Genomic DNA, 12,262 nt, shown 5'->3' with positions numbered 1-12,262 from the left:
TTGCCGTGCGCTTTGGTACAATAAAAAAAATTCTTCACCATTTAAAGATTCAAATATATTTCAAAATTATATGAAACCTGTATTTCAACATGTGTATTATTTAATGATATTTTGAAACTACACGGATTCATTTTGTCGCCGGTGCAGCATTCCTTGCTGGTGCGCCGGCAGTGTGCCATCATCGCCGACGCGGCGACAAAGTGGTGTGTTGGAAGGTGTGATTCACCAAATGGTGCAAGGCCTAGCTCCCATGTGTGAGATTCCTCTCTTTCGGGCGATACACTTGGAAGATTCCTCGACTTGTAGGCTGAAGTGTCCCGCTGCGGGTATACCGGGGGCTATAGTGTGCCAAAGTGTGCCAAACCTAGCTTTCCATGTGTATATGGCCTAAACAAAACTAAACCTATCAAAAAGTATGTTGGTGGAACCTCGTGCGGAGAAATCTAGGGGGGTAGACCCCCCGAGGCACGCAAACCGCTGTTTTCGGGGGAGAACGGCCGCCGGAGCACCGGAATACCACCAACACTTGCAAGTGGACCTAGGATATGTGTGAAAGTGTGTTGGAAGGTGTGATTCACCAAATGGTGCAAGACATAGCTCCCATATGTGAGATTCCTCTCTTTCGGGCGATAACACTTGGAAGATTCCTCGACTTGTAGGCTGAAGTGTCCCGCTGCGGGTATACCGGAGGCTACAATGTGCCAAATGGTGCCAAACCTTGCTTTACATGTGTATATGGACTAACCAAAACCAAACCTATCAAAAATTATGTTGGTGGAACCTCGCGCGGTGAAATCTAGGGGGGTAGACCCCCCCGAGGCACGCAGACAGCCATTTTCGGGGGGAACGACCGCCGGAGCACCGGAATGCCACCAACACTTGCATGTGGACCTAGGATATGTGTGAAAGTGTGGTGGAATGTGTGATCCACCAAATGGTGCAAGGCATAGCTCCCATGTGTGAGCTTCCCCTCTTTCGAGCGATAACACTTCGAAGATTCCTCGACTTGTAGGCTGAAGTGTCCCGCTGCGGGTATACCGGAGGCTATAGTGTGCCAAATGGTGCCAAACCTTTCTTTACATGTGTATATGGACTAACCAAAACCAAACCTATCAAAAAGTATGTTGGTGGAACCTCGCGCGGTGAAATCTAGGGGGGTAGACCCCCCCGAGGCACGCAGACAGCCATTTTCGGGGTGGAACGACCGCCGGAGCACCGGAATGCCACCAAAACTTGCATGTGGACCTAGGATATGTGTGAAAGTGTGGTCGAATGTGTGATTCACCAAATGGTGCAAGGCATAGCTCCCATGTGTGAGCTTCCCCTCTTTCGGGCGATAACACTTGGAAGATTCCTCGACTTGTAGGCTGAAGTGTCCCGCTGCGGGTATACCGGAGGCTATAGTGTGCCAAATGGTGCCAAACCTTGCTTTCCATGTGTATATGGACTAACCAAAACCAAACCTATCAAAAAGTATGTTGGTTGAACCTCGCGCGGTGAAATCTAGGGGGGTAGACCCCCCGAGGCATGCAGACCGCCGTTATCGGGGGGGAACGACCGCCGGAGCACCGGAATGCAACCAAAACTAGCAAGTGGACCTAGGATATGTTTGAAAGTGTGTTGGAATGTGTGATTCACCAAATGGTGCAAGGCATAGCTCCCATGTGTGAGCTTCCTCTCTTTCGGGCGACAGCACTTCGAAGATTCCTCGATTTGTAGGCTGAAGTGTCCCGCTGCGGGTATACCGGAGGCTATAGTGTGCCAAATGGTGCCAAACCTTGCTTTACATGTGTATATGGACTAGCCAAAACCAAACCTATCAAAAAGTATGTTGGTGGAACCTCGCGCGGTGAAATCTAGGGGGGTAGACCCCCCGAGGCACGCAGACGACCATTTTCGGGGGAACGACCGCCGGAGCACCGGAATGCCACCAACACTTGCATGTGGACCTAGGATATGTGTGAAAGTGTGTTGGAAGGTGTGATTCACCAAATGGTGCAAGGCATAGCTCCCATGTGTGAGCTTCCCCTCTTTCGGGCGATAACACTTGGAAGATTCCTCGACTTGTAGAGTCTGAAGTGTCCCAGCTGCGGGTATACCGGTGGCTATAGTGTGCCAAAGTGTGTCAAACCTTGCTTTCCATGTGTATATAGACTAAACAAAACTAAACCTATCAAAAAGTATGTTGGTTGAACCTCGCGCGGTGAAATCTAGGGGGGTAGACCCCCCGAGGCATGCAGACCGCCGTTATCGGGGGGGAACGACCGCCGGAGCACCGGAATGCAACCAAAACTAGCAAGTGGACCTAGGATATGTTTGAAAGTGTGTTGGAATGTGTGATTCACCAAATGGTGCAAGGCATAGCTCCCATGTGTGAGATTCCTCTCTTTCGGGCGACAGCACTTGGAAGATTCCTCGATTTGTAGGCTGAAGTGTCCCGCTGCGGGTATACCGGAGGCTATAGTGTGCCAAATGGTGCCAAACCTTGCTTTACATGTGTATATGGACTAGCCAAAACCAAACCTATCAAAAAGTATGTTGGTGGAACCTCGCGCGGTGAAATCTAGGGGGGTAGACCCCCGAGGCACGCGACTGACCATTTTCGGGGGGGAACGACCGCCGGAGCACCGGAATGCCACCAACACTTGCATGTGGACCTAGGATATGTGTGAAAGTGTGTTGGAAGGTGTGATTCACCAAATGGTGCAAGGCATAGCTCCCATGTGTGAGCTTCCCCTCTTTCGGGCGATAACACTTGGAAGATTCCTCGACTTGTAGGTCTGAAGTGTCCCGCTGCGGGTATACCGGTGGCTATAGTGTGCCAAAGTGTGTCAAACCTTGCTTTCCATGTGTATATAGACTAAACAAAACTAAACCTATCAAAAAGTATGTTGGTTGAACCTCGCGCGGTGAAATCTAGGGGGGTAGACCCCCCGAGGCATGCAGACCGCCGTTATCGGGGGAACGACCGCCGGAGCACCGGAATGCAACCAAAACTAGCAAGTGGACCTAGGATATGTTTGAAAGTGTGTTGGAATGTGTGATTCACCAAATGGTGCAAGGCATAGCTCCCATGTGTGAGATTCCTCTCTTTCGAGCGACGACACTTGGAAGATTCCTCGATTTGTAGGTTGAAGTGTCCCGCTGCGGGTATACCGGAGGCTATAGTGTGCCAAATGGTGCCAAACCTTGCTTTACATGTGTATATGGACTAGCCAAAACCAAACCTATCAAAAAGTATGTTGGTGGAACCTCGCGCGGTGAAATCTAGGGGGTAGACCCCGAGGCACGCATGACGACCATTTTCGGGGGAACGACCGCCGGAGCACCGGAATGCCACCAACACTTGCATGTGGACCTAGGATATGTGTGAAAGTGTGTTGGAAGGTGTGATTCACCAAATGGTGCAAGGCATAGCTCCCATGTGTGAGCTTCCCCTCTTTCGGGCGATAACACTTGGAAGATTCCTCGACTTGTAGGCTGAAGTGTCCCGCTGCGGGTATACCGGTGGCTATAGTGTGCCAAAGTGTGTCAAACCTTGCTTTCCATGTGTATATAGACTAAACAAAACTAAACCTATCAAAAAGTATGTTGGTTGAACCTCGCGCGGTGAAATCTAGGGGTAGACCCCCGAGGCATGCGGACCGCCGTTATCGGGGGAACGACCGCCGGAGCACCGGAATGCAACCAAAACTAGCAAGTGGACCTAGGATATGTTTGAAAGTGTGTTGGAATGTGTGATTCACCAAATGGTGCAAGGCATAGCTCCCATGTGTGAGATTCCTCTCTTTCGGGCGACAGCACTTGGAAGATTCCTCGATTTGTAGGCTGAAGTGTCCCGCTGCGGGTATACCGGTGGCTATAGTGTGCCAAAGTGTGTCAAACCTAGCTTTCCATGTGTATATGGCCTAAACAAAACTAAACCTATCAAAAAGTATGTTGGTGGAACCTCGCGCGGTGAAATCTAGGGGGGTAGACCCCCGAGGCACGCATACCGCCGTTTTCGGGGGAACGACCGCCGGAGCACCGGAATGCCACCAACACTTGCATGTGGACCTAGTATATGTGTGAAAGTGTGTTGGAAGGTGTGATTCACCAAATGGTGCAAGGCTGTGTGGCATTCCTCTCTTTCGAGCGATAGCACTTGGAAGATTCCCCGAACGCGGTTTGTTTACGCCGAAACCCTGATATGTTGGAGGGGAGTAAGGACTTAGAGTACTTGTCGTATTGCAAAAATATAGTATAAACATTCATTAATCAAGATGTGGTACTTGTCATATTTCAAGAATAAAATATAAGCATTAAAATAAGTACAATATAGAAAGAAAAAGAAGAAAATACCACAAGGCACACGGCAAAGGAAAATGTGCACGGCAAAGCAGCCTTTGCCGTGCGTGTACTGTGCACAGCGCACGGCAAAGAAGCCTGTGCCGTGCGGATGGGTCTGGCGCACGGCAAAGAACATCTCACGGCAACGCCTTCCTCTCTTTGCCGTGACTTCTTTCATTGCCGTGCGCTTTGCTGAGGCTTTGCCGTGCGCTTTTTCTTTGCCGTGCGCCGTAGGTCCTCTTTACCGTGCGTTGGTCTTTGCCGTGCGTTTTCTGTTTACCTCGCACGGCAAAGTATTCTTTGCCGTGCGCGAGCGCACGGCAAAATGTGGTTGCACGGCAACGAGCGTTTTTCCCGTAGTGCCAGTTCGCCCTCCACGTGACGGAGCGGATTGCGGAGGCGGACGCCGTGATCCTCAACACCCTGGAAGAGCTGGAGCTGGTGGCGCTGGCCACGATGCGCGCCATGTTCCCGCCCTCCTCGCCCATCCACACCATCGGCCCCCTAGCCTTCCTCGCCGAGGAGATCGTGCCACAGTGCGGCCCTGTGGCCGAGCTGGGCTCCAACCTGTGGAAGGAGGACCTCTCCTGCTTCGGCTTCCTCGACGGCAAGGAGCCCGGGTCCGTGGTGTACGTGAACTACGGCAGCATCACGGTGATGACCAACGAGGAGCTGCTCGAGTTCGCGTGGGGGCTGGCCAACAGCGGCCAGGCTTTCCTATGGATCATCAGGCCGGACCTCATCAAGGGCGACGAGGCGGTGCTGCCGCCGGAGTTCCTGGAGTCCATCGAGGGCCGGGGCGTGCTGGCGAGCTGGTGCCCGCAGGAGGCGGTGCTGCGGCACGAGGCGGTAGGCGTGTTCCTGACGCACTCCGGATGGAACTCCACGGTGGAGAGCCTCTGCGGCGGGGTGCCGATGCTGTGCTGGCCCTTCTTCGCGGAGCAGCAGACCAACAGCCGGTACGGCTGCATGGAGTGGGGCGTGGCCATGGAAATCGGCCATGACGTGCGGCGGGAGGCCGTGGAGGCCAAGATACGGGAGGCCATGTGCGGCGAGAAGGGGAAGGAGATGAGGCGCCGGGCCGTGGAGTGGAAGGAGACCGGAGCCCGCGCGACGCAGCCCGGCGGGCGGTCGTACGCCAACCTCGAGAAGCTGATCGCCGACGTGCTCCTGTCGGGAGTCAAGCGCCGTTAAAATGTTACTGTAGTAAATTGTCATTCTGTTGCTACGTCCAGCGCATGCAGTGCAGTGGATGCGATGCGATTCGCTGTATCAGATAACGATGTTATTGTGCACTTCTGCTGATTGATCCATTTCTTGAAAGCATGTGGGTGTCAGGGTAGCTAGCTCGTGCGAGTACCAAATCAATGTCCGTTGCTGATTGCTCCATTCCATGACCGTCAGGTAGCAAGCTCGTGCGCGGAGACGGTGCCGCGAAGATCCTCCTGAGCACGACCCGCGCAACAGATTAGATCAGATCGAGACTCCTACGCCGGGACGAAGCTCTCTGCTAGAGACGCCTACCATCGTGAACCGGAGCATCACCACCACTCGTCTCATATATTCAGATGATCTGGATCCATTCTTTTCTTATCCATCGCATGCCCAGTCGACGGCAAGCTCCAGCGAAATCTGCCACCAGGGTCACGTTCGCACCTACATTTCGACACGGATTTTATCATCATAAATTAGTTTTCCCTCCACAAGTGTGTATGGGGAGTTGCTTGATCCACGGAAGAAGATGCAACCGTATATGTAGTACGCAATCAAAAAAGACTAAGTTATCATTGTGGATGGATGGCTGGATTTGCTTGGTACCTCGCACAGTGTTAATTGAGCATGAGGATACTCCTAAAAAACCTGAACTAATCAAACACTACCATAAAGTTATTTGTTACTACCTCCGTCCCGGTTTACAGGGCCTACATGTATCCCAAGATCATCAATTTGAGCAATGTAATACTGTATAAATTTTGCACTATAAAAATTATACCATTAGAAAGTATAAGATCTGAGTTTTCTAATGATATATATTTTTTAGTACATATCTTATGTTATGTTGGTGAAATTAGCAACCTAGATATACATGCGGCCGTCGTATTAATTTTCATCTTCCGATTACTGTTTTCCATGTGCCGTCCTACCTCAGTACATATTGCTTATCCTTCTCGTTTCTTCTTCCATGTTGACCATGGGAGCCATCCCTCTCCCAACTATCTGATACTACCTCTTTCATGGCCGCGGCCTCGTTCCTTACCTCCAGTGCAACGAAGCCCTCTTCCCCCTCCCCTACCAAGCAGCCCACGAGCAGTGGCTGCAGGCCATCCAAGCGTCATCAACCACTATTGCCATATACAACCACAGAAGTTTAGACCTAGGATACTTTTACCCCGGAAACTAAAACAATAAATTAAACTCAAAGAGCACCGCCCAAAAAAAAAAGTATGCCGGTTTCAATGCCCTACTCATCGAGAAACACTGCTGCTAAACACCGATCATGTAACACTATCCACTAAGAGTACTCACTAGAGTCTTCTCGACTCGACACTATCCGTTCCAAAATGAGTGAAGATGTACTGTTACTCTATCATGAGACTCGCGTTGCACTTATTTAATTAAGCTGATTCACGCGAGCACGCGACATGCAATCAAGACGCAATCTGGTCCACCTGAGCTGCCTGCAGGGTCGGAGTGCAGACTAGACAGGGAGGTCAATTGGTAAAGAATAGATCGCGCTGATATGGAATAACAACCACGAGATGGTGCGTGGAAAATTTTATATACTGCACGGGCGAGCATGCAGTGCACTACAGGAATCACGAGGGCACATGCCCTACCCAAATACCGTCGGCATATGGCCGTCAGCATACCTCGTGTCGGCCTAGCTACCTATCCATCAATATAGGGGCGTCGGCATAGCTCATCTATGCTGACGGTTTGCTCTGGCCGTCATCATATCATGGCTGTCGGCGCGTAAGTTGATGCGACGGTCATCTGACAGCATCTAGGATCTATGCTGATGGCAATATCGTCGGCATAGCTTGACGCGAAGTCATACATGGAAGCCCTACGCCGACGGCAATGCTGTCGGCATAGCTGTCCAGTAAAAAGAAAGTGACCGACGCCTCCGAGCGGCGAGCGGTAGCGCTTGGGAATGGCGGCTCAGGGCAGGAAGCGCGTGCATGCCTGGGGAGTGGCCGGTGACTGCCGAGGTGGCCACGCGCACGCTCGGGGAGGTGGCCACGCTCGTCAGTTGGGGGGAGCAGGTGGGCGTCGGGCGTCGGCCGGAAGCGGGTGGACGACGAGATAACACGTGGTGGCGCTTGGAGTGGAGGCAGGGAGATCACGGGGAGGAGGGATCCGATCTGGCGAGCTTGGCGGTGGCCAGACATCGGGGAGGTGGGAGCTGGGCGTCGACCGGGTGGACCAGGTGGTTGCTCAGGAGAAGAGCCGAGCCACGCGCCGTCGGGGAGGTGGAAGTTGGTGTTGGGGTGCGAAGGAGAGAGGGAGTGGATGGGTGGTTGGGAGAGGAGAGGAGATAAGGAGAGAGAGAGAGAGATGGGTGGATAAGGAGAGAGAGGAAAGGATAAGAGAGAGGTGGTTTGTTGGATCCGTAGGAAATGGACGTATAAGATCAGTTTCACTGTGGTGATCTATGGATAGCTCTTGCTTGTGTTCTCATTGGCTCCATGTGTGTTTCTTCGGTAGGGATTTGACTATAGTTTAATAAAAAAATGTAAACCTTTCACAAATCTGTGTATCAAATTTTATATTCTAAGTGCCAAAAATGGTCGTTTGTGAAGCATGTGCCAAGAAATCATTCCAAAATTGGACCACCCAAGATTTAAAGAATAATATACCACATTATATGTACAAAACACTAAATAGTTTCATCACAAATTATTTCTTGGTACCTCTTAACAAAAATACAAATATTGGTCCATTTAGCTGGAAAGGTGGGCCAATTTCAACTACGGATGCTTGATAGTTTGCTCATGATTTTTTTAAAAATAATTTTTAGGTTCACAACTATCTATTTTATCATAGGTACACAAATATTTCTACCAAATTCAACCCTTAGGTTACGAAACTGCAAGATTCAATCTTACAGAAACCACGAGTATGAATTTTGTTACCTAGGGGTATAATCTTGCAAAAAAAACTGGATCTATGATGAAATAGATAGTTGGGAACCTAAAAATTATTATTTGGAAAAATCATGAGAAAACTATCAAGCACCTGCAGTTCAAATTTGCCCTCCTTCCAACATAATTGACAACTATTTTTCTTTTTGTTGAGGGGTACCTTGAAATCTTTTGAGAAGGAACAAGTTGGTGATTTGTACACATAATGTAGCCTTTTATTCCTAAAATTTTGTATGGTACAATTTTGGAATTGTTTTTTCGGTACGTGCTTCACAAAAACCCCCATTATTGGCACTTAGAAAATAAAAATGTATTTTCTATGCAAGGAAATTTAAAACCCCAACATCAACATTGCTTGCCATCCCGGAATGCACACAATGCATAATATGGGTCATTTGAATAAACTACGCCATGATTTTTGTCATGACCTAGCTCATTTGGCTTGAAAGCCATGGAACTTTGTGCATGGTAGGTCATTTCTGAAAAGAATTTTCTAAAATATTTTAGATACTCCAAGTTTGTTATTTTCCTAGAAATTAGGTCACAAAGGATGACATAGTGCGAAGGTTTACATTTTTATTTTTTTATTACTTATGCATGATTTAAAATCTAGCCAAAACAGAGGGGATGAACTTTGTCACCTACGGGTATAATCTTGCAAAATAAAAACGGGATCTACGATAAAATACATACTCTATTTGGGAACCTAAAAATATTTTTTTGAAAAAAATCATGAGAAGACTATCAAACACCTTTAGTTCAAATTTGCTCCCCTTTCAGCAGAATCAACCACTATTTATCCTTTTGCTGAAAGGTACCCAGAAATAGATAGTTGAGAATCTAAAAATAATTTTAAAAAAAAATCATGAGAAAACTGTCAAGCACGTGTAGTTCAAATTTGCCCCCTTCCACCAGAATCAACCACTGTTGTCTTTTTACGGAGAAGTACCTAGAAATCTTTTGAGTTGCAACTAGTTAGTGATTTGTACACATAATATGGTCTAGTATTCTTAAAATTTTGTATGGTCCAATTTTGGAATTGTTTTTCGGTACGTGCTTCACAAAAAACCATGATTGGAACTTAGAAAATAAAAATGTATTTTATATGCAAGGAAAATTAAAAATCCCAACATCAACATTGATTGCCATCCATTGGAACTAAAAGAATTAGTTTGGAAAAAAGCAAAATAGGTATGTCATCGATGGCACTTCCATCGACATAGCTTTCTTCCATCAAGCACTAGGGAGATAGGCCGTCGGCATAGCTCTGCACCGTCAAATGGACGTTAGCAGGCGCCTCCAGTTCCACGTGGCAATGGTGTATTCCGATGGTCAGGTTGTGCCGACGGCTGCCCTTGGTGTACCTCTGGAAATGCCTACGGCCTAGGGATATCGATGGTGGTCGTCGACTTAGCTTCCTCTGTGCCGACGGCAGTGAGGTGACGGCAGTCCTTTTCTGGCCGTAGGCGTCGTGAGTCTACACCGATGGCCCCGACATTTAGTCGTCGGCATAGCTCCAGGTCGTCAGCGTTTCACCTATTTTCCGTAGTGGTGTCACGCGAGAAGCTACAATCAGACACAGGAAGCCCGATCGACACGTCCAAAGTCACATCCTTGGTTCTATATCAATATATGTATCAACATCTCCGGTCATGTCTCCAAACTACTCCCCAAAGGCTTATTTATCGCGTCGGATAGAAAATCTGGTACAATCGAGTGTTTCAAAGATCGTTTTTGTCTAATCCAGCCCAACAACGTGTCTAGCGTTCCGAGGCCATTATAGGGCTTCTTGCGAGCGCATGTGGTGGATGCAGCCAACCCTGTCATTGACACAGTGTTTGGTTCATAAGACTCATAATTTCTATCTTCTTTTGATTTCTCCCACCCTTCGATACGCTTCCTGCCTATACCTCATCGTCGTTGCCGTGCACGCGCTCCCGTTCGCACGTCGCCTATATGGCGCCGAAAGATCCCAATACGTCATTGAGATGAAGCAGGCCGAGCCTAAGGCGAAGAAGCTAGCCAGTTCAAGGGCGCAGAGGCGCCGTTCAAAAAGCCACGCACAACGTCGGCGCAAATACAAAGCCTAATGGCATGACACAAACGGAGTGGGGGAGAGACACGATGCTCCGCCATTTCACCACGGCGGCACACAGTGGTCGTTGTTTGAAGGCCAACATCAAGAAGACAATGGTTGTCAGTGCAGCGCACATTGCCATGTTGAGTTTGGGCACCGTTGCCTCCGAGGGGAAGTTATGCATGTAAAATACGTACGTGAACTTTGCACTTTATTAACACATATTCCAACATATTTGCAACATATATGATGTTATATTAATGTTTTATATTAATTTATGGGGATTTACCAATGATCTCCTTTATTTGGGTTATAACTCTGCAGAACAGGTTTTTTTCACTTTCAGAGACCTATACGGATTCAAATTGAGCTAGGATTTTGTGGACGTCATTTTTTCATCAAGATAAGCACCTGGAGTGCCTGGATCTCACGAGAGGGTCCTGGAGGCCCAAAAGAGACCCGGTGGTGCGCCCAGTAGGGGGCATCCAAACTCTTTTCACCGTGGATCGTCCAAATCGTTTGATTATTTCGTGAACCGACTTATTTTACCCTAAAATCCGTGTATATATGAGCCCGGAAGGTTCCCACCAAAGAACGCCGCGCAAACACAGAAACACGAAAACAGAGGCTGCAGCAGCGAAGATTGGAGGGGGAAACTCCATCGGAGCTGTCGCCGGAGGGATCTTCACCTTCTCCAACGTCTTCCTCATCAAAACCATGATCAAGCGGGAGTAGTCCACCTATGTACTATGGGTTTGTGATAGTAGCTTGATCTATTTCTGTCTTGTTGTTATTCATATATTTAGTACCATATGAGCCGCCCAACATGATTATGGTCATATATGTAATTCCTATGTGGTGGATATTTATTCTATGATATTGTGATATTAGATTGGAATCTATTATGTTTAAGATGTATTGATAGATGCATATTATGTACCCCGTTCTTAAGTATCGTTTCTGATGCAACTTGTATGCAAGAAAATATGTGGGGAGATGTGTGTATTACATGTGGCAGCATGGTTCTAGTGATTGGATAGTGACAACAAATTTATGATCTATTGTGGCTTTGCCTTTTTTTTTGCTACCTCACTAGGGATAAAGTGAATGAATACGCTATGTTAATCACGTAACAAAAGTGACGATCTTGTTTGTTCAAGGTAGAATATTTGATATTCAAACATCATGACAAAGTACTTATGGCTATGCTCTGTTAATTCTTAATACAAGATTGCATGGAGTTTTTCCTTTCTTTTGGAGTATAAAAAAAGATGTTGTGCATCATCTCTAAGTTAGGACATGATGCCCATATGAATGCTTATCAAACACATATGGAAGTTCCAACAATATATCTCATTGATGAATTGCTATTATCCACTACAATTTTACTGAGAGAGTAGAAAAGTGAATCCATGAACCCCGGTCTAATTTTAATCATAAGAAACACCTTTCCATTGCATTTATCTTACTTTCTATTTGCAGCAATATTTTAATCCGAAAATACAAAAATATTTTATTCACTTAAATACACACAAAACCCAAAACAATCATCCCTTTACCGCCTTTACTTAGTTTACTTTATTTTTCTAGTTCACTTTACTTGTGTTGCATGTTTTATTTACTATTACTAATATGAAACGTTGTGCTTGACAACCACATGGTGGAGTTGGTGACACAACAAGGAATTACTTTACTTTGCAGGGTTGCTAGA

General features: G+C 47.5%; 1 protein-coding gene across 1 annotated transcript in view; it reads left to right on the top strand.

The window, feature by feature from the left end:
* LOC124675502 (7-deoxyloganetin glucosyltransferase-like) overlaps positions 1–5,632 on the top strand; it is a 14,438-nt gene extending 8,806 nt beyond the window's left edge. The window contains exon 3 of the mRNA XM_047211581.1: positions 4,696–5,632. Within this exon, the coding sequence (XP_047067537.1) occupies positions 4,696–5,523 (828 nt within the window). The 3' untranslated portion in view covers positions 5,524–5,632. The remainder of the gene's footprint in view (positions 1–4,695) is intronic.
* The last annotated feature ends 6,630 nt before the right edge of the window (positions 5,633–12,262 follow it).

Source organism: Lolium rigidum, chromosome 7, assembly GCF_022539505.1.
Source record: "Lolium rigidum isolate FL_2022 chromosome 7, APGP_CSIRO_Lrig_0.1, whole genome shotgun sequence".
In the NCBI taxonomy this organism is placed as follows: domain Eukaryota; kingdom Viridiplantae; phylum Streptophyta; class Magnoliopsida; order Poales; family Poaceae; genus Lolium; species Lolium rigidum.
This window is presented reverse-complemented; position numbering and strand designations above follow the sequence as displayed.